This window comes from Trichoplusia ni, chromosome 2, assembly GCF_003590095.1.
Source record: "Trichoplusia ni isolate ovarian cell line Hi5 chromosome 2, tn1, whole genome shotgun sequence".
Taxonomy (NCBI): Eukaryota; Metazoa; Arthropoda; class Insecta; order Lepidoptera; family Noctuidae; genus Trichoplusia; species Trichoplusia ni.
In genome coordinates this window covers 19,476,166-19,499,364 of record NC_039479.1, presented here as the reverse complement: position 1 = coordinate 19,499,364, position 23,199 = coordinate 19,476,166, and the positions used below count along the sequence as shown (strand labels likewise).

General features: G+C 39.6%; 1 protein-coding gene and 1 long non-coding RNA gene across 3 annotated transcripts; one reads left to right on the top strand and one right to left on the bottom strand.

The window, feature by feature from the left end:
• Window positions 1-4,482: 4,482 nt before the first annotated feature.
• Window positions 4,483-5,675, top strand: LOC113508575. The gene is made up of 2 exons (XR_003402031.1): window positions 4,483-4,741; window positions 5,500-5,675. It is a non-coding gene; the product is annotated as an uncharacterized LOC113508575 (long non-coding RNA).
• A 44-nt stretch (window positions 5,676-5,719) lies between these two features.
• On the bottom strand, window positions 5,720-18,729 carry LOC113508571 (eukaryotic translation initiation factor 4 gamma 2). Of its 2 annotated transcripts, none has more exons than XM_026891692.1 (10): window positions 18,625-18,729; window positions 12,240-12,502; window positions 11,894-12,169; window positions 11,083-11,808; window positions 10,773-10,923; window positions 10,207-10,310; window positions 9,488-10,135; window positions 7,772-8,024; window positions 7,583-7,704; window positions 5,720-6,447 (listed from the first exon to the last, which is right to left on the bottom strand). In XM_026891692.1, the coding sequence occupies exons 3-10, from the start codon at window positions 12,017-12,019 to the stop codon at window positions 6,385-6,387; spliced, it is 2,193 nt and encodes a 730-aa protein (XP_026747493.1). In that variant the 5' UTR covers window positions 12,020-12,169; window positions 12,240-12,502; window positions 18,625-18,729; the 3' UTR covers window positions 5,720-6,384. The 2 variants fall into 2 exon arrangements, with proteins under 2 accessions (XP_026747493.1, XP_026747494.1); XM_026891693.1 differs by lacking the exon at window positions 18,625-18,729 and adding an exon at window positions 18,474-18,588.
• Window positions 18,730-23,199: the final 4,470 nt, after the last annotated feature.

Here is a 23,199-nt window from a genome sequence, read left to right as displayed (position 1 = left end):
ACAACCGATTCAGATACATACATACATACATAGGGTGTCAAACTCATTACCCTTCCTTTTTCCGTAAAGTGGTCATTTTTATTCTATGGTTATTGTCATTATTTAGAAAATTATCCTTTTCCTAGAAATTTTTCCTTTATTTTTATTGTCTTTTTAAGTATTTTTGTTTCCATTGCTTCAATTATAAATTTTGCAAGATCAGATTTTGAATAGAAGGAGGCGACGTAAATTATAATTGATCTTGAAAAATTCAGAAGGAATGGAAACGAAAAGATTTAAAAAGACAATAAAAAGAAAAAAGAAAGGAAATTTTTTTAGATTAAAATAAACCAATTAATTTTTTTTTATTTGTAACTAATTATAAGGAACAACTTTTAATGTTTGTTAATAATTTAATAAATAAAAAGATACAATTTTGTACACGTTTTTTATTTCTAATCCAGCATTAAAGATTTTTCAACAATCAAAAATAAACATCCTGTATCACCGGTCTATGTTATGGCGCGAAATTTAAAATGCTTACACACACATACAAAGGAACGCTCGCCGCTTCCTCGCGCCATTTCATTTCGGCCGTGCATACGACGGTAATTATTACGAGCGTGGGTCAATCACACGAAAGGTTAAAAAGTTTGTTAGTTTTGGACGTGGATCCACGCTTAGGCACACGAGGGTAAAGATTTTTCGAACGTGGATCCACGTCTAAAACACACGAAAGGTTAAGAAAGAGTGTACAGTTATAAGTTATGCGTAGTGAGATTTTGTTCATGTGAACAATGGCGTGCGGCCACTCACCCCATGAACCAGTCGACAGTGTCGCGCAGGTACTCCGGTAGTCGCTCCAGCTTGACGGATTCTCTCTTACTTACTTCTCAACGAAAATTAACAACACTTTAGAGAGCAATTGTCTCAATAAATCCGCGCCTTAGCCGCACAGAGTCACAAATTGTCCCATCACACTCCACGAAGATAACCGGCCGACGGATTGAGGCTAACAGTACTCTATTAACGAGTTGAAAATCCGATGTTTAGTAGAGCGTGTCGTCGTCATAAAACCCTATCATTGAAAATTTCACTAAAACGTTAAAAGCAGCTGAGCCGTAATCGCCATGTTGCGCAATGAAACATTTTATTTTTAGAAAATGGGATAACCGACCGTTTATTACTTATTTTCGCACATCGTAATAAGCATTCATCGCAGCTAACGTTACTTATATTTATAATACAATCGGAAACATTTTTTCTGAGAAAATCAGTAGACATCGAGCAAACAGAAACAACATAATTATATTTTGTGTGACGAAATTTTGGTTCTTCGGTGAAATAAAATAAATGTAATGGCAACACCATTCCGTTCTGTCAGCTTTTGTTTTTCTGTCCATAGAGAGGTTTTAAAAAAAGTAAGTAGAAAATTGATTTTCAATAAAATGAGATCAAGGAATATAGGGATTAAATGCATTATGGAGACACATAATACAACAAATAATAAATGGTCAAATATCAGCGACCCAAATTCAAATTCGCTTTGCCAAATAACAAAATTATATCGAAAGAAATATGGCGACTCGCCTGGGCTAATGTTGGAACAGATTACATTTCAGGGTTAAACCCTGAGATGGACAGATGGACCTGTAGATGGACAGTAGATGGGCATTAGAATGGGCAGTAGATGGTAAATACTCCTGGCAGTACCAATATGAGCATAAACGAAATAACAAGTGAACAGGATCTGAACTGGTAGTGCGTTTCTAAATAATCGCCTCTTTAGCTCGTGTGTGTTCACACTACAGCTTCTCCACACTTTAGACGTGTTTTCACAATCACAAAAGTGATTACCGAACGACATAATGGGCCCTGCAAACTTCGCTGTCTTGTTCGAAATGAAAGGCCGCGCAACGTCTATACCAGCTTTATAATGAATTATTCGTGACTAATGACTTCCAGCGTGAAAAAGTAGCCACGTAGGTAGACTGTTAAAATTATACATCATGAGTCCTGTGACAGCTGTCACCAGTGCATAAAACTAAGTCTAGCCTGAAGCTTCTTAGAACATAGAAAAGCCGGCGTTAATTTCAATAATTAAACTTGTTAACTTTTTGTCACTCTAATTGAATTTAGACAATGACTTGCTTATATCAGATCAAATCAAAATAGAAACAAGGGAGGAGACTTGACTCCAGGGTACTTAGCATCGTTAGATTGCATAACAGTTATAATGGCTATAAGCGCGCGATCCTAAAATGTTATTCCCAAGTAATTAATAGATTTGTTAAATTTAAATACCCACGTGTTTAAATGTCACTCCATTAAAATTTTAACAAACTCGGTGTAGCCGGCAGAAAATTTCAGCCTGCTAGCTTATCGGGAAGAGCCCCAAAATTGTGTTACAAAAATCCAACCGGAACGACAAACAAACTTGAAAGTGAGTGTAAAAAAGAGTTTGAAAATATATTATTGATACCAGAATGTATAAGCAACGAAGTTTGCGGCGAAAACTGTTTAAAATATCGAATCCAAACACTAGGAATTTCAGCGCTGAGCCAAACTGTTCAAATAGGAGTATTATTGCACCCGAAAAGTTGTTTTATATATAAGTTTTTACTGAAATCGCAATACGATAAATGGATTCAAATAACGAAAGAGCTGATCACTCTGAGCCAAAAGTGTGTTCATTGTTGCGATTATCGTTTTCATGCAGAATGTATTTATTAATTTTGATGATCTTCCTTTTATAGGTCTGTGGGAAGTTACTTTTTGACAAATTAAAAAAGAGCAATAATGAAATCGTTTAAGGCAAGTTATCTGATTGTACTTTTTTAAAACCGTCGTTCATATCTATACTTCTATACTAATATATAAAGCTGAAGAGTTTGTTTGATTGTTTGTTGGTTTGAGCGCGCTAATGTCAGGAACTACTGGTTCAAATTGAAAAATTCTTTTTTTGTATTGAATAGACCATTCATAGAGGAAGGTTTAGGGCTATATACCATCACGCTGCGACTAAAAGAAGCGAAGATACGATGGAAAATGTGGAAAAAAACAGGGCAGGTATAAATCATAACTTATATCTTCTAACCACGCGGACGAAGTCGCGGGCAACAGCTAGTATTTCATATTTCTAACACTGATTCGCATAAAAACTTTTGTTGGTAATACTTAATAGTTATGGTAAACACACTACAGAGCAGCATGTGAGAGCGGCGGTTTGTGAAATATAAATAATTATGTACAAAAAAGTAAGCTGTAAACTGAAATTATCATCATCGGCCTAGCATATTCCCTAAGGCTTCCAGTCGAACCGGTTTCAGCTAAGTAAGCTTTATAAGGAGCGACTGCCTATCTGACCTCCTCAACCCAATTACCTAGGCAACATATACCGATACCCAGGGCCGGATTAACCATCTCGGGGCCCCTAGGCACAGTTCGTATCGGGACCCCCTTTTTCATACAACAGCAACGCAATATTTGGAATTTTTACAAACCCCGATTTTTTTTCTTTTTTTAATCGGGAGTGCTGGGCCCCTAGTTATCTTGGGCCCCTAGGCACTGGCCTAAAGTGCCTTATGGATAATACGGCACTGACGATACCCCTTAGTTAGACTGGTTTTCAGACTTTCTATCTTCTGACTATCTCTCACGACGATCAAAGATGGATGAATAATAGCCGGGACCCACAATTTAACGTGCCTTCCGAAACTCGGAGGAACTCGTTGTGACAAAGATGGTCACCCATCTACCGACAAAATTATCATGGGGTTAAAACGTCTCGCGAGATTAAAAAAGTTATAAGTTAAATTATGTTTATTATGTTAACAAAATCTCTAAGCGTATTTGACAAACTAATATATAGGTATAATATAATATATATATATAAAACGTTCTGGAAGGTGAAAAATATAAGGGTGTCTTCTCAACGCCAGGAAAACAACGACAAGGTTGAAGAAGGAGAAAGAGGTGCGTGGAAAACGTAGTCATATTTTTTTAAATTCTGAAGGTGTAGAAAGCTCTAAACAAAATGTAATCTTTTCTAACATTGAATATTTAGATTAAACTTTTCGATTCGTCAGATTGAGTAAAATTGTTTTGTATTTTAAATAAAACTTAAAGCATAACATGTACTTTCATTATCCCTGTACTCTAGGATTACGATCGCAAAGTTCGTGTCGTTCCCCCCAGAGCGGGCGAGGTCATTGGTAGATGATTTCCCACTTAAAATGTCCCCAAATATTAAAACCGTTTATTCGCATAATGCCGCGTGTGCAATACTAACAACCTCATTAAATTCGTACTCATTTTTGCCAAGCTGTATGTTAAAACACTTTTTAGTCATAAATGCGATCTGTTAGTTTTAATTTGAATGAATTAAGATGAAATTGGCATAAAAAAGGAATTATTAGTATTTTATTATTATAGTATTTTATTTTCTTATCCAATTTATTGGAACACAGTTGTCAGTGACACTACTGACACTGGCACAGACAGTCACAGACTTCCTGAATATACGTTACTTACTAAACTCTATGACACAGACAAAACATTGGTAATTTGGTATACTTGTCTGTATTATAACCTTAAAATATCTCAAGACATCATTCAGGGTTTAAAACCACAAAAAAATCCAAAATGTTTCGTCTTCCTTATGGGGAAAGAGTGGATCCCATGGAGGAGAAACGCCAGGCACGTGAAAACACTATCAGCAGCGTAATTACATTTGCCGTGCTTTGTGCTGCCATCAGAGTAGGTAAGTGAGAAGTAATGGGTGATAATTCTAGATTGTAACATTTAGCCATTCGACCCTTGCCAGAATTCATAAGCATGTTTTATGTTCTGGCAAAAGAAAGACATGTTCTGTCAAGTTAGTCTCTTGACCTATTTTATCTAATAAAATATAAGTCAGTCCTTGTAGACTCCGAAGTACTTTCAATTGTTATCGTATTGAGTAGGTGCAAGATTTTAGATTTAACATGTTGTTTGCTGTGGGTTTATCAATTTATTTTAAGGGCAGAGGTTTGTAGAACCCCATTTACAAGGATTATATAGAAATTGTGATAGCTTAGTACTCATTTTGTTGTAACATTGTGTAGGTATGGTAGAATATTATGATTTGTTACATCAGCCTGCCACTGTTTAATTGGAAACTTTAACTTCAGTGGCATTTACTGTTGAAGTGGTGAAACTGATTTAAGACTAGGGCAGATTATAATGCCAGTATCAATAAATACAAGCAACAATAAAAATTATGTTCCGAGTTTTCAAAGAGGTAGGTCTTTAAACAATTATCTAGTTAGCTATGCCATAAACTTAAGTTGTGAAATATATTTGAGGTACCATTAATGTTAATAAACAAGAATTGTCTTAATATTCAGTGGTAGGAAACAATTTTCCTCTTGCATTTCAATTTGGTGTATAAGGAGAATCGGGTAAACACTTCAGTTTTGAGTGTTTTTGTTTTCTTTATTGATATATACTAACTATTAATAAAGGGTTTCCCATTTTCAGCTCCCTTGATACTGGAGCACAGTGGTCTTCAGTCTTAGGTGTTCACACAGCTTCAAGTATTCCGTGGCAACAATGGGAGGACAATCCTTATTTCTGTCTGGACACATCATTTTGCATTATGGCAAATTAGTCTTTTAATACATAATTTGGTTCATTTAATAAAGCTTTAAATACAATTGTGTTTTAATTTAATAATCTTATTTAAAATGAAACTCGTTGCTCTTTTTGTAATAAATTACACTGAAGTTTATTTTTCATCTGAATACATATTGACCAATGTTACTTATTTAAACTTGCATCATCAGTTCACAACTTTATTACAACTCACTCAACATACATTTCTTATGCCCATAGGCAGCTTTTTGTTTTATTCATCTAGTTACAAAATTCTAAAATTTGATAATACAATGAAATTTAAGCATTCTTACAGTTACCACTAAGTCCATTTAGCATTGAAAATAAATGATCATGATATTAATAATAAAAATTGATTTAAGTTTTTCATATATATATATTTTTTTACAATTTCAACTAAAACACGCTCACTGCAGAGAGGGGCAGATCGGGGTGCAATCATACGTCCAAACGAACACTATACATTGTATACATTTGTAAAAAGTATCAAAATCGAGTAAAAGGCCTACAAAAAATTATCTCGAGATACTAATATTCGTTTACGTAGTAACCTAAAAATTGTCCTATTTAACACTGGAATCGCCGACGACAGTGGCAGTATGCGCAGGGCGCGGCGCGTCTAGCGTTAAAGGGTAACAAACGTAGGTATTTCAACTATTTGGCTTAATTATATTTATATAATGAGATGAGCGCGAAATAAAAGCGGTGCGGCTCTGAACCGGCGCAGAGTGCGAGAACGGCGAGCCCCGCCTAGTCCTCCGCCTCCTCGTCCTCGGACTCCTGCTGCTGCAGCCACGTCAGCCACGTGTTGACCTGCACACCACAATAAGTATGATTGTTCTCGTCTTGCTAACGGCAACAACTTGCACATAAAACCAAGTGGCCAGGATTATACATCAGCAGCTTGCTTTAAAGTACAAACTTGTCCCCGACGCACTTCTTGAAAGTGATCATATATCACACTGTACTGAGATTGATCTATCATCACTGACAGGACTATTGCTGCCAATAAGCCTGATAAAGCAGTGATAGAGCAATCAGAGCGCCAGACAATCATTAATAATAATCTTTACTTATAATAAAAATGTAGAGGTCAATTCTGTACACTAAATATGTATTAACAATAGAGAATGATTGGTGATTAGGATTTTTTCGTCTGTCTGTATGCGCGCGCATGCATGGGTCAAAAAGTACTAAACGGATTTTAACCAAACTTGGTACAATTGTAGTCCATACTCCTGGGCAGGTAATAGGCATAACATAACGCATAGACACATAGGAGCTAAGCAGTGACAATAAATTTGAAGAAAGAGATGAAAATGACCTCTTATCCTTGCATACCTTGATCATATATACTAAAAGTATGTTTTACAAAGATGATGGTCTCCAAAAGATCTACAGAAAAGTTATATATGCATTTCTATCTTTTATAAATTAGGTATCCACAATAATATGTTTCATCCTTAGGAATTTCTTAATGTGTATTAAACCTAACTAAATGTTACGCTAGCTGTCCCAGCTAACGTTGTTTTGCCATAAACATGAGTGAGGGATATAAAAAAATTGATGTTTTCGCGATGCTGTATATTTGTCTGCCTTATATCATCGACTGTTGGGAGGTACGTTGTATCTAGTATAGAATAAACATATAAATATGTATTTGGATAGCTCACGAGGTTGTCGATTTGATGGAGGTGGACTTGGTAATCATTGTCACGATGGTCGCAAGTGTCAATGGCTTACTAGCCAAGAGAATCGAAGAACTACTAAGGAGGACTTCATTGAAGTAAGGTTAAAATACTTTTTAGCTAGTCATTCAAAAATAACCCTGCATAGATGTCATTTTTGTATAAGTCTGTTTGAAGGTCTGTGTAAAGGCTCAAATACGTATGATCTCATAACTTGATACTACTAATAAGTTGCATACAAACATTCAGGCTAGTCTCACCTGGAACAGTGCTTCTCCTTTGCCGGGGTAAGCGTCGGTGACATCCTCGCGCCAGCGCAAGAAGGCGTCCTCCTCGCACACCTCCAGGTTGTACAGGTACATGAACCAGCGCAGCAGCATGCCTGCACAGAGCGACGGTGAGCGCGAGGGGCGGGCGGGGCGGGGCGGGGCGGCGGGCCGCGTACTCACCCTTGGGGTAGCGGTGGTGGTGCGCGTGCACCTGCACGGCGTAGACGGCGGCCAGCTGCAGGTCGGGCTGGCCCTCCAGCAGCGCGGTGAGCAGCGGCGCGTAGGCCTCCAGCAGCGCCTTCTCGCGCTCCAGCGCGGCCTTGTCGGCGCCGGCCGCGCCCGCGCCCGCCGCGCCCGTCACGTGCTCGGCCACGAGCGCCACGAGCGCCGACACGAAGGCGCCGTTCTGCCGCACCGACGGCTCCACGTTCGCCTGCGCACACGAATCGCCCGTCCTGGCTTTAGCCTTGTTTCTTGTTAAATATCTGCACTATTGTAATAAAAAATGTACGTAGCAAAATGAACACTATTCTAATTCGTTTTTGGTTTGCGCGGCGAAGTTTATAAACTACATTTAACTGAATCTCACAAAAAAGGACTTAATAGTACATAATCAAATTAACTCAAAGTGCACAAAAAGTATGCAAATTTAAAGAAAATAAATATAAATACATTTATTTAATAAAGCAACGTGGGATATTAATTAATTATGATTAGCTGAGTCTAATAAACACACCCAAATCATTTGGCAATAGCGTTTAATGATTACTTTATAGAAAATTAAACCGATTGACTGCACAGATAGCAAAGTGGTGGATTTGTGTGATCCACGAACGCTTGTTCCGAGGCTGGGTGTCTTTGTGTATTTGATTTGTGTGTTTTTAATCCTCCGCGACACAAGGATTAAATTCCTTATTGCGGAAAACAAACATTGCTGGTGCAAGATATTCTCTCAAGAATTAAGTTCTAAAATGTTTAGCTCTAAAATGTTTAGCTCTAAAATGTTATAGTTGTAATTACATATTTATTTAATAAAATTAATGAAAAATAGCAATAGTCTAGAATACACTTGTATTTCGATAAAAAGATAATGTGTTAATTTTTTAATGATTTTATATATTTTGACGACTGTACCTTTTCTATTTCCGTTTCTATATCTTTATTAGCAAATGATTATTTTTATTTATTTATTTAATTATCACACTAATCTACCATTACAGGTTACTTAACCTAAGTATTTATGTGAACTAGGGTTTGGGATTGAACTTGGGGAACTGGGATTGAATTATTATACACATAGTTGCAGGTCTAAATTCCAGCAACTGTTTTAATATATAATTTTCTGATAATTCTGATATGCATAGGCAATAAGTTAGCCTGGTAAACATGCCCATCATTGCTCCTCCTGGAATTGCTTGTTGCTTCATCCACTTTTCTCTTAGATATGAAATCCTTACTATTTACGATTCCCATGTTTTAAATTTCTGTCATTCCGCGATTTCTTGGAGTTCTCTGAATAAATTGGTTTCCAAGACTTTCAAAATTTTTGATTTGTTTGAGTATACTCATGCGTATTTATCTGGTTAGCCCGATTAGTTACGAACATTAGCTGTTAGAAGGATATAAAAAAAAATATTTTTGATGATACTACGTTTTCTAGTTTTTCATTGCTCAATAGGATCAGAGCCTCTTTCTTAGCATATTGATTGAATATATAGTCTATTAAAAAGAAGTAGCTTTAAAATATGTGAAATTTTTTAAAGTTGTTTGGAATCATATTTATTAAAAAAAAAAAACGACTCTCCGCTTTACATAATAATGGAATTATGTAAGTTAACACGTTTATACGTTTGCAGCCACATAGTTTAAGTTCAAGAGACTTCCTGTCGGACAGACCTTGATCCAGCGGTAGAGCGCGTGCGGCGCGGGCTCGGCGGCCAGCTGGCGCGCGAGCTGCGCCTGCACGCGCAGCTGCGGCACCAGCGCCGCCAGCCCGCGCGCCTCCAGCGCCTCCAGCGCCTCGGCCGCCGAGCCGCCGCCGCCCGCCACGTAGGCGCACACGTTGAGCTTGCTCTCCTCGTACAGCGCCGTGAGCCGCTCCACGCCCACCAGCTCCAGCAGCGCCTGCAGCAGCTCCAGCAGCAGCGGGTGCGGCGCGCCCGCCTCGCACCAGCCGCCCACGTCGGCCAGCGCCAGCAGCTTGAGGTCCACGGCGTGCGCCAGCAGGCGCGGCAGGCGCGCGTGCGGCTGCGCGGCCAGCGCCAGCGCCCGCAGCGCGTCGGCCTGCGGCGAGCGCTTGATGGCGCGCACGACGCGCACGGCGGCGCGCAGCGCGGCGGCGTCGCCGCGGCCGGCGTGCAGCGCGTGCTCCAGCACGGCGGCGATGGCGCGGCGCAGCACCTTGTCGGGCGGCTGCAGCTCGCGCAGGCGGCGCAGCGCGGCGGCGGCGGGCTCGGCGTCGGCCGCCAGCCCGGCCGCCTCGTCCTCGGCCGCCGCCTCCGCGGCCTCCACGGCCAGGCGGCACGCCTCCTCCTTGTTGGGTCCCTGTGCACGCAAGGCTCGGTCAGACCGGACTCGGTCGCAGGGGACGGCGTCGAACGACGAGCGTTTCTTACCTTATCTTTTTTCGGTTTATCCTTTTTGTCTGCAGCAGGCTTGATGGTAATAGCGGGCTCCTTGAGCAGCGGTGGCGCACTAGCGAACGCCGGTGTCAGCACGTCTGATGCACAAGAATAGAACGACATGAGCCATGATGGCCTATTGGTGTTTCTGACTGCTATACCGGAAACATGGATTCGATTCCCGCCCAGGTCAAATGTAAGTGTGACGAGTGTAATTGTTTGTTCTGTGTCTGGGTGCTATTTTTCTAATTAACTGTCCCGGCGACCTACGTGCCGCCTAACAGTCGATCATAGCAATGCAGACAAGAATACTTTTTTTTTTTGCGTTTTTTTCCATATTTTATTACCGTTTAAACCTTCCGATAACCAATATAAAGATCCATATGTATTTAGAAATATACAAATCTGTTCATTTCTTTGTTTCATACTCATAATACAAAGTCTGCTTAGTTTGAGACTAGATGGCGTTGTGTGGAAGTTGTGGTTATTGCTAAAAATAATGAATAATATCGCAGTCATATTGTCACCGCGTGATCCGAGGTGCGGAAAAAGTTACTCACTCTGCTGCACGGGTGCCAACGGTAGCTGCGGCTGAGGCTTGGACAATTTGTTTGCCGTGAACATAAGCGAATTCGCAGCTGGCCGCATCTGCACGTCCTGCAACGCGCCTGCCGCATACACGCGAGCCTTGGCCGTGCGCGATGAGCCATCCTTAAAACAGAAATAAAAACAATTACATTAAATTTTTTTTTTCTCTAAGGAGACGTTTTTGCAAGATTTTCAAATATTTATAATAATTAGTTTGAAGGAATACCAAAAAAGAGTGACAATATAAGGGTTTGTGTACAGAGCCAGGGCATAGAGCATCACCTTAGAGCCGTTGCCCTGCTGGTTGGTCTGCGAGTGCTTGTTGTAGTGCATATTATTTCCCTGGCGCGGGTAGTAGCCGGGCGCCGAACGCTGGCGGTAGTTGTCCCGCGACGCGCCGAAGCCGTTGCCGAAGAGCTTGTCGGGCGGCGGCACGAGCGCGGCGGCGGGCTGCAGGCTGAGGCCGGCCAGCACGTCGTCCAGCGGGCGCGAGCGCAGGCCGCCGCGGAACAGCGAGTCGCGCTCGCGCTCGCGGTCGCGCTCCCGCTCGCGCTCGCGGCGGCCCAGCGGCTCGTCGTCCGCGCGCAGCTGGTGGATGGGCACGGGCCCCTCGGCCGTGACGGCGGCGCGCGGGACCCAGCCGCCGCGCCGCAGCTCCACGGTGTCGCGCAGCATGAAGCGGATGCGTGGCGCCAGCTCGCGCGACGTCGACAGCGTCTCGATACGAGCGAAGTACTGGTCCATGAGCCCGCGCCCGCGTTCCGAGTCGAGCACTCGGCCACACGTGCGCACCAGCTGAGCGAGGCACTCCAGGTCCTCGTGATGTTCTGCGGCCGCTCGCCGCGCCAAAAGGTTTTGGATGCATCGGTGCAGAATGGACTCTGCTAAGATCTCTAATTTGCCGAGCTCCCCGATAAACTTGATGTTGCCTAACATCTTGCATTTCGCTAGATGTCTTTTTTCCTCTTCTTCGGGTAACAGAGCCTTGTCCTCGAATGCGGCGAATGCCTGTTGTAAATAAGTTAGAACAGTCAAAATACATTTAAATAATAATATCAAAAATGTAATGAAAATGTTTAATAGACACCGATACCTGAGCACGGTTCTCGAACTCTGTGCGGCATTTGTTCAGGAGAAGCAGCTTGAACGTGCATGGCTGACCAGGTGGCTCAAAATTAGGTGCCTCCTCGCTTAGCCTTTTGCACAGCTGTGCATACATCGACGAGTACTTGGGCTCATCGAGTGCCTTCTCGAAAATGAGAAGAATTACTCCCTTAAGCACTTTGTCGGAGTCGAGCTCCAAACCGAGCAGATCATCGCTCAGCTTCTGGAACTTCTCCGGCGTTAGCTTGTTAAGGATACCGCGGACCTGGAACAATAGCGAGTGGTAAGCTGAGCGCTAGCAGCATCCACAGGTAGTGCGTTGGTGCGACACGTACCTTACGGAATATGATGTCATGCTTGGCATCTCCGTCGGGCACATCGTGGTGTCGCAGGGAGGAGGGCGGGACCCAGCGTCGCCTCGGCGGGGGGACGGGCGTCCGCCCCGAGGCGCGCGGCGCGGGCCCCGACTGCCGCGCGCTGTCCGTCTTGCCGCCGGTGCTGTCTCCCGCGCACTGCCGCGCTCTGCCTCGCGCTCCGCCGCCTGCGCTGTCCGCTCGATGCAGCGCTCTGCGCTTGTGCTACGCCTCCGCGTCAGGCCCTGCTCGATTTATACACAATAAGTTTATATTTCAACGAACCATATGCGTTTTCCTTCTCTCGATAAAACTTGATGCAATATCATTTACCGACATCGATCAAGAAGGTAGATTAGACATAATTATCTTGAGAAGATAGGCAGTTACATGTTAAATGTCCAATTGCTACAATTTATGATACCCGCAGTTTCTGCTCCCACTCCTCGACTTTTATGCTTTAAAGTTCAGGAGGAATTCATATTTGACAATCAAAATCAACTGCCCGACTTTGACACTTAAACGTTCCTAATATGTATAAATATTTAAATATAAAAAGGTGTATTTTGTTACTACATATCTAACAAATAATTGTATTATAAACATCTCTATTATGGAGGTCCCTCGAACATAAAAATATTAAGTTGAGGTTACACCACCGATCGCAATGCTTACATGAAGTCTGTGTTGGCAAGAGGGATGGGAGAGAATGAGTTATCACTAGACGCGGAATTAATCTTGAAACGGGCTATCCGTGTACCGATGTACGTATGGGTAAAAAAGCATAAATTGTGTATGTCGATATACAAAAATGTAGTAGAATTGTATTCCTTTATGATATTAGTTATATTCATTGATCACTATTGCTACAATAAAACAGTCCATAGTATACAAACGTATAGTTGTGTTGGTATTATACGTACAAATAACATTTACATTTAGACTGTTTGTTCGTCAAATGGTCAGCCAAGATGTTTTATTAGTGACGCGAACAACAAAGTTGGATAGGTATGGCGCATACAGTACGCGGGGGCGCGCAGGTGAGGCAGCGGTCGTCGGCCGCGCCCGCGCCGCCCCGCCTGCCCCTCCGGCGCTCCCGCCCGACCGGTTACACTTTACCTAACTAATATTTTTGGTCTTAATGTACGAATCGCAAGAGCGCATTTAAAGAATGATACTGAGATAAAGCGGCTAGAGCCGGGGGACGTGGCGGTGGCGGTCGATAGCGTCGCGGCGCGAGGTCAACGCCCGCCGGAACCTTGGCGCTGTCGCTGCAAGGTCGCGGCGCCGGTCGCCAGCTGTCGTCCGTCGACGCCTCGTATGTGCTCGCTAGCGTTCTCACGTGTATTTCAATCAAGATGCCTGCCTATGCAGTTTATTAAACAAGCTAATTTCTATATATCTTTTCGGTTCAATGAGACAGGTTCTTGTTTCTGCTAAAAATTAAAGGGTTAATAACCTTCTTATTTGATAGTGGCACGTTTGGCGCACAAGATCGTGAATCGTGATAAGCGATTAGACGCGCAGCCACCTATGCGTTTATTGACACTGGATAGAGGGCAGAGCGGGGCGCGGCGGCGCGGCGTCGACGAGCATCCCCTACGAGCGGGTGTGAGCCGGGCGCGCAGCGAGCGAGCCCGGTCATCGACCCGCGCTGCAGCCGCGCCCCCGCTCTCCATGCTCACCTCTGCCACCCCGGTTGCCCTTTCCATTTAGAGAGTACACTATTTCATGGCTCAATTATTGCTTATTATAAGCAACAAAAAGAAAGACCTCTCCAGAAAGTTACGATTATAACAGATATTCGAATTTCAAATTAATTTATTAGTACATGTTAGTTTGGGTGTTTATTTTAAAACCAGCCAATAAACGACAAAGATTGAGAAGTAAAATCTGCCTTTGAAAACAAAGCAAATTCATAAGATTACGCGCGACGTGACGGTGCAATCGACTTGAGCTACATTATCCCATTTATAGAACGTACTCTAATGTCTAGCTCGTAGTAAATTCCATTATTCATTGACTTATTGACTGCATTAATTGATCCTACTGATATTTTAAAAGCGAAAGTTTGTATGTATGGGTACTTGTTCCTCTTTCACGCAAAAACCTCTGGACGGATTTAGTCGAACTTTGTAGACAGATAGTTTATAACCAGGACATAAAATCGGGACAAACAGTATGCTATGTGTCAAATAGCATACTGTTTGTCCCAATTTTATGTTCCCGTGTGATCATTTTTTATTTATGGCGGGCGGGCCCCGGGGCAACAGATAGTTGACTATATTTCAGCAGAGGAAAAAATGCATAAGAGAACATATTACAATTTTCGTTTACTGAAATCTAATTTTGGTTAACGTTTCATTTATAGTAGTATCTTGTTAACATCCTTAAGTCATGACATATGAATGAGCATACAAGAAGTTGTTTTTTTCTTGCTGCAGTTGTTATATACGACAATACGCTTCCATTCCATTCCATGCGCCAGCAATAGAAGTTGCTGAGTGCGATAACGAATTTCCAAGCCCGAAATTATTTTCCAAATAAAAACGACGGGGCCCGGGGATTCCTAGACTGGCCTTACATAACCATTTTTTATATGGCCCAAAAAAATGTCTGTTAATTTGTAACTTGAGGCTAATAACAAAAGGCGGGCCACAGGATTGTTAATTAAAAATAATGCATTCTCTCAATAAATGGTAATCGGTATTCGATTATAAACGGTATTGGGTTCCTTTAGAGAATCTACAAAAATGTACCATTTGCGATCATATTGCGCAGGCAAAAGCTTTTTTTTTTACAGCGGAATGATCTTGTAAGTGTTCCTTTTTAGAGTAGCTATCACCAAGGTTATGCTGTTTGTTAATATACAATCAGGCTGAATCTAGTGAACCGGTGGCAGTTGAAGACGTCACAGCAGATTTATTATATTTGACGTGCCAACAACAAATTTTAAAAAGGAAATGAAATAGATAGATCTTTATAAATACTACGAAACCCTTCGTGCAAAAGTCCGACTCTTGGTAACTTTCCCTTGACACGTACGAAACCCAGAAAATCATGGTCGAGGCTAACCGCGTGCAGTGCACTCAGCAGTAAAATGCTGTATTCATCTGAAGACACATGGCACATGGATTGGAAGTCGACCTCGAAATAACGCTGGAAAAGGCTAAAATACAAATGTTTCCATACGTATTTAAATCTTTGTTGCTGGTAAATAGTTGATATTGATATAACATTACACGTCTGAGGCGAGGGTGTCCTATAAGTATAACTGAGAACTTATCTCTTTGCTTAGCCTGCATTTTAACGCAAAATAACTTCAAAAGCATTCAACATCGAATGTTTCCTATCTACAGACAGTGTTCGATAAATGGCGTGCGGTGAACTCGACCGGGCTCTACTTCAGTTTAGTAAAGGATACCAGCGCATTATATTAACGCAAAATCGATTAAAAAACTGCCAGTCTTTGAATGATAAATAATCTTCAAAATTTAGTTCTGTTAATCGTTCCATTGTAACTCGCAACGATTCGCAATATATAACAATTATTAACTAAAATATATATTGATTAGTTTTATTAAGTTAATCACGTGCCCGAAATGAAAGCGTGTCGTGTCTGAGCACTGAGCTTCGAGTGTATTCTGTTCCTGCGACCCACTTCGCTGACGCCAGTGGCCGGCATTCGAGGGAGCTGTGTGCTAGTGGTGTTGGCGCCCGTGTGCCACTCTGCTACCATTGACCTAGATTCGCAGAGCGACCCCGCGCCCGCGCACCGCCGCTCAGCACAAAAACTACCGCGCGAAGGCCCCGCCGCGACCCGGCGCCGCCTACCTGACCTACTAAACCTTCCTGCCTGCCTAATAACGTCATATTGCCTCACTAGGTATTTCACTGATTGGTGCAACAAAGGTTCAGTCTACAACCCTGTTTATAGCACTATAGCCCGAAATTACCGTTGCAGATTATTCTATTCCACGTTTACAACATAGTCTTTGTAACTAAATAATACTACTCTAGTTTAATCTAGATTGTCAAAAAAAGCCGTGCTGGAGAAAACACCATGCCTTACTTGATAATCTAAGATCAAATTTCGTAAGGAAACCAAAATCAATTTACTTAACGCGACCTACAGTCACATTGCATCTAGTTATTAGTTATTTTTCTCCATAATAAAAGGTTCCTGCGCTAATATCCCGTACTAATTTATTGTTTCTGTTGGTCGTGTCTTAATGTGCCTTTTCATGCTTACTAGAAATAAAAAGATTTGATTTGATACGCGGGAGTACCCGCGACGGAAGCCAAAATACGAAGGTGTTGTCTGGATTTATTATTATTTTTGCTAACAAAAATTTTAGGTTTAGGACCAATATTTTTTGTTATTAAACAATTATTTAATAATTGGTTAGTACACAAGTTATGCATTTGAAGTCTTTTTTTCATGCAAAACTGAATACTTGTAGATAAATGTTGCTAAAACAATAGACCCTGAGAATTTTATAAACATTGTTTATGTTGTCATGAAAATTCTCCTTACCTTTATGGAAGGAGAATGGAAAATTTTGTATGGTTCAACCATATAAAATTGACCCTTTTTCTTGGTTAAACTAGCTAACAAGGATACAGTTGTTAATTTCCATTCATAAATATAAATTTGGCATGGTAGCAAGTATGTCATGACAAAACCATCTCATTATTTCAGAACATTTTCATAAATACATAATACAATAAAGAAATTAATAGGACTGAAAGATCAGGGAAATATATTTTTTATGTTAGTTAATTTTGTAAATGATTCTATGGAAAGCAAAATATCATAATAAAAAAATATATACTTATATAATTTTATGAAAAGTATAAATGCCGAGCTGGTATTGAACTCCCTAATGCATAAAGTTGTATAAAAGTCATATTCTAATATTAATTTGCTTTGGTGGATGGAATTAATCTCTTGTCTGGAAAATCTTTTATTAATTTAATATAAATTTGAAAATAGTTTTAGTGTAAAGTATATTATGTTACGATTCTAACTGTGTTTTAACAATATTTGCTACAAAATCATGTCAGGTCACTGTAGTTTTGCTGTAATTAGCAGTTGCTTAGTGTTGACATGATGCATGCACTCTAGTAAAGAAAGTATTTCGTTAGTAAATACGATAGTCATCTTACGGTAGTCATCTTGTTGCAATTCTGGTAGAACAGTCTTTCTTCACTAATCTATTAGTCATAAAATTTCATAGCTTTTATACCTTTTATTGCTAATGAGGCAAAAGTAGTATTCATGTCATCAGAATACCCAAGGGGACTTTTGGATGTAGCACCAGTGTCACACAATAGGTTAGAGATGATCTTTATTATATAACTTAATAGCATTATTAACCACAGAAAGTTAGTGATTAAGACTACCACATAAGCAAATAAAAAGTAATGTTTGGGTTTAGTTTGTAGTTTTTACAGTAAAATGTCCTCAGATCACATAGATCTTAATTAGTTTGGAAATAACCTAAATTAACCAAATGGGCTCATAATATGCAATAACAAGATTTTGTAGAAAATAAGTATCATTTGAGTGCAAAACAAAAATGTATGGAAAGCTAAAATGATTATTAAACACTATTATAAAGATGTTTACTGAATAAGCCTTAAGTTAAAAAGTACCTTAATTCAGGGATTTAGGAAGCTTACTTTAACAAGTATCAATAGACTGTTGCTTTTTAAATAATTTTCAAATATCATTAACAATAGGTTGATTGAAAACAAAAATTAAAAAAATGTTAGCAACCTTCTTTATCAAACAAAGGATTCAAGACAACATTGAACGTATTTGATTGCTAATGCAATAACTTACTTTAATTATTCGCACACAATGATATAGTAGCTAATAATATAAATAAATAAATAAATAATGAATATATATAAATAAATAAATGATCGTGTAAATAACTGCCCAAGATACAAAAAGAGCCATGAGGAGGAAGCTCTTACGGAAGTATAGCAAGGGGACGCGTCCAATCGCAGGCAACGGAGGCTTGCTAACGGAGCCCATCGATACTCATATCTGGCGGCTAGGTTAGAATGCACTTCAGTTTACCTTGTATAAAGTGAACGCCTGTATTTTGTGATAAATCTTGTCCTCATAAGAGGTCACAATAGAACGTGCGAGATGTATCTCATTCTAAAACTATATTAATGTGGAACTTGAATAAAATGGCTCACAAAGGTGACGCATCGACACGATCCGATCGAATGATCTTTGCTGATCCGTTGTCATTTTCTCCTAATTAAGTAGAACTTTCGCACTCACATGACTTTGTTCGAACAATATATACACTAAATACACCATAATAAATGAAATTCACAAACTTACGAGGCGATGAAAGTCAATTTCGTAGAAAGCACACGTACCGCAACACGACAAGCGTGTTCTTTTGCACACATACAACTGAATTACTCACACAGAGAGTTTGACAGTTTCTAGCTATGTCCAGCCTGTTTCTTAAAACAAATGAGATTCTTTTTAATCTCAAATAAGTAGTTGTAGAAAAAAAGGCCAAATCTTATGGAAAAGTAATTCAATAAACAAAATATATTGTAGTCATTAGAAATTTCGAGCCATTTTGAGTCACTTTTATTAAAATTATTGAAAAAGTACATTACATGTTAAACGGAAACGGCAGTGTGCCCACAGTAAGGATATTTAACAGGCGTTGAATGGTTACGTTCATGTTTAAGATAATCTGTCTAAGTATTTTTTTTTAATGTTAAATTCTGTCCGTTATAAGTAGAACGTACTGAATGGTTACAAAGTAAAAGAGCCTTGCTACTAATTCGATTTAAAATTAAAAAAAAGGTATAGTGTATCAAGCATTCGCAAGCAATTAAAGAAAGAAAGAATAATTGTTATTTCAGTTATATTATTGAAATATTAGTCACTTACTAAGTGATAAAAAAAACTTTCTATAATAAAATAAAAACATTTATTACCTATTAACTATTAAGTGAAAATGTAAATTTATAGTAAACTTTAGGAACAATAATATATTATTAACGCCAATGACACTAAATCGGAGGTCGTTGTGGCCTTGCGGTATTATACATGGATTCGTTTGCAAGAGGAGCAGGTCGGATCCGAGGAGGGGTCGCTAGAGCTATACTCGGGGGTTACTAATATTGAGGAAACTCGCTTCGAGTCTGTGACCCGCGATGGTGAAATCGGTGTTCCACCCACAGAACAATATACTCTCTAACGAAAGCGCACCTCTCTATACCCCTAGCCTATCTCACTGATGTTGCCTCTCGCTGCCTATCGTGGCGATATAATGAGGGACCTATTTTTGAGCCGGCGAGTCACCTCCTGCCAATTTAATTCCATTTTTATGTGTTGAAAGGCAGTTTTCCATTCCATAGCTTCTGAATCAAGGATGCAGCAGGATGGAGCAGGGATGGCCCCTGGTAAATATCCCATCACATTTTAGATTAAAATTCTCAACAAGGCCTTTACATGGCGGACCTGTGTCGGCCACAAAAACAAAAAGGCCGGGTTTTTTCCTATGAAGTTATTATCAAATCCCGTGACAGAAAAGAGATAAAAATATATTTTTATTATTTGGATCTCTTCTGCACCATGTCCATGTTCTCCGAAGTTATACTTACTTTTTAAAATTATTTGTTCGATTTCGAACTTTTGAAACACTAAAATAATATAACAATAAAACGAATAATAGGTATAATAAAACACTACATCGCTTTGAAAAAAATTTACATAAAATAAAATATTCTTGAGCTGCGGCGTAGGAACATTCTGAACCCAAAGGAATAGCACTCTTGTGAGCGTACCGTAATGTGAAGGTGCTCCAGGTGCGTTGGAATTTTTTTAGCCTATTATAACGGCAGCTTTCTTCGATATCAAAGCATTGCAACTTCTGTAAATAGTCGGTAGTACCGTTCTATTCTATATTCTGTGGCTAAGCTTCCCGCCCCTCCCGTCCATCCCGCTGCTCTCTTGAGTATATAATGTTCTGTGTACTGCACAAAGACAAACCTAGAATTAACAGGACAGTTACTTTTATGTTTTAAGTTTTAACGCACGTGGGGTGCATTAAAACCAGCGAAACTAGAACTCAAATGATAAAAAACAACTCAAAGTAAAATACTCAGTTAAAATAAAAGATTATTTTTATTACCCATAAACCGAGTTGGGCACAGCAAATCCCTACTATAATAATGGGTTGATACGACAGTGGGGCGAATCTTTCAACTGCCAATACAGGGTACCATTTTCAAGCTCTGAACCAAAAATCAATAAAATTGGAGCGGTAGTTAAATTGCAAATGATTTTTTTAAGTTTTTGCCCCATTTGAACACGATGTATCTTTCCTAACAGCTGATTATGTCTACACGCATAGGTCATTCACCTTACAACGATAAATCTGAGTATAACCTACGATGCGTTGTTGCCGCTCTGACGCAAGTCACAAGCCGCCTTTATACCTACGAGATAGCGTATCATACGCCAAGCTCGGTGCGCGTGCGACGTTGCCGCTTTGTTCCCTAACTATCCAAGGTCAACTAACTATCAGCTACAAAGGGTGGTTGCGTTTCACTCTGATTTGGTTAGCTATTTAGTTTGTTTGAAAAAAAAAAAAAACATTTTTGTTGCTTTTAATTTTTAACCCGTGTCGAATTAATACTTAACTCGTATAGTATAGGTGGTGTAATTTAACGCCCCACCGTCACATCAACCCTGTTTAATTTGCAATATACTGTTTATACAATCCATGCGAAAGTATCACTGTCTCGCTTTTACGCCAAGACTACTGAACCGATTGCTCGATTGTAATGAAATTGGGTACACATATAGTCTGGAGCCCGAGAAAGACATATGCTTTTCTTCTGAAAAAAAGGGTTTGTAATGGCGGGGGCGAGGGGAGGGGTATTTAAAATAATCAATAATAAAAAAAGAGGGGTTATTTTTATATAAATACTAAATAAAGCTGAAGAGTTTGTTTGTTTGTTTGAATGCGCTAATCTCAGGAACTACTGGTTCAAATTGAAAAAATCTTTTTGTGTTGAATAGACCATTCATCAAGGAAGGTTTTAGGCTATATATCATCACGATGCGACTAATAGGAGCGAAGATACAATGGAAAATGTGGAAAAAACAGGGCAGATATAAATCTTATATCTTCTAACCACGCAGACGAAGTCGGGGGTAACAGCTAGTGTTTATATAAATGTAAAAGAAATTATAAACTATTTCAAATTAATGTTTAAAAACACAGTTGATATTTATTGGATTTTCGCCAGGGGTACAAGAGTAGATATTTATTTGATTTTGGTCATTTTTTTTTCTAGATTATGGTCGTTCATCCAGTTTAGTTTTTTTTTAACTACTCGCAAGCTTTTCATTCAAATTAGCATTTGTTTTGCGTGAGGTCAGGATGGAAATATCATCCGCAAAAAGTACACATTGCCTGTCTATGGGTTTGGGCAATTCGTTTATATGTAGGGAAGACGAGGCATCGTACAACGCTCCCCTGAGGAATTGAAGCATGTTCTTGTTTAATTTCAGACATTATAAGCTGTGCTTCTTTTGTTTTTTGGATATCATATTAAATTTCAACTAAAAAAGTGAAGTTAAATATATCTGTACTAATATTATGAAGAGGAAAGATTTGTATGTATGTTTGTAATGAATAAACTTAAAAACTGCTGGACCGATTTCGAATATTCTTTTACAATTATAATGATTAATTGTCCCAGATTAACATAGGCCATACAATACTCTGAAAAAGAAAGAATAGGGATCCGCATAAAATCTCAGGAACTATTGGTCGATTTGAAGGAAGGCTATAGGTTATATAACTACCAGCACACTATGATTAATATGAGAAGAGCAGTAATGAATTTATTTCAAACATGAGACTAAATCGGGTGGAGTCTAAAAACCTAACCCGCGGACGAAGTCGCTGGCAACAGCAAGTAGTATATAAGATGGAAAAAGACGTACATACATACGTATAAACAGAAAAAGCCTTAAGACCCGGAGATAGAAACAGTCTGTTGTAGTTTTAGCACCTATGAATCTATTATTTTTGGATCTTATATTTTTTTTCCATTTGTGGTGTTCACAGTGTTATCTTTTCGTCATCACAATTAAAACAACTCTAAGTATTGTGGCACCATTTAACTCTTAAACAACAAAGAATATTGAATGAGCCTTTTGAATTACTTTACTTTAATAACTTATTTTAATGGGAAATTTGTAGTAATGAAAATGTTTGCAATGATATGAATGGTACAGAGGGGCCGGGCGGGGCGAGGTTGGACAAAATAATAATACAGATTTGAGTTTGTTACTTTATTGCATCCATATTCAATCAATTCATAGATAATGTAATACATAAACTTTGATTAAACAACGATCAAGTGGGCAACCTGAATCCTTGTGCCATAACTATGTGTAAGTAAAAATAGAGTTACTCTTTGAGAAAACTCTTAGTACCCATTGTTTATTATACCCTGGTAGAAATCAAACATTTTTGAAAAATGTTTTGAATAAACTACATTTGACAATGGTGAGACAAGTTATCTAAGTATCGGTCGGCTGTGCTTCCACTGAGAAGGAAAGCAAATCAATATCGAAACCCGTCAAATAGAAAGAAATAAGCGTAAAGAGTAGAGAAAGAGAACAATGTCAGTGCAGCTGCTTCGGTTTGTTTGTCTTCATGTATGTCATTTGCGGACGCTGAACGAAAAGCGTTCACTCAGAGTCCATTTCACTAAAAATAAACACCCACTTACCCACCATTTTATAAACTTAAGCAGGAAAAATTCAGATATAAATAATAAAATATACGACTTGATTTAAAACGACTGCTTTTAAACAGGAATGTATTTAGAATAAGTGTTTGTCAGTTTCTATAACAGTTTAACCCTTGAT

What these genes read in the sequence shown, in the direction of transcription:
- LOC113508571 (XM_026891692.1), bottom strand. Translation starts at nt 12,019, where the DNA reads ATGTATGCACAGCTGTGCAAAAGGCTAAGCGAGGAGGCACCTAATTTT. An exon ending in CGCTCTACCGCTGGATCAAG is followed by an intron (nt 8,025 to 9,487) that starts GTCTGTCCGACA and finishes TCGTGTGCGCAG; the next exon opens with GCGAACGTGGAGCCGTCGGT. An exon ending in AAGGAGAAGCACTGTTCCAG is followed by an intron (nt 6,448 to 7,582) that starts GTGAGACTAGCC and finishes TGTGGTGTGCAG; the next exon opens with GTCAACACGTGGCTGACGTG.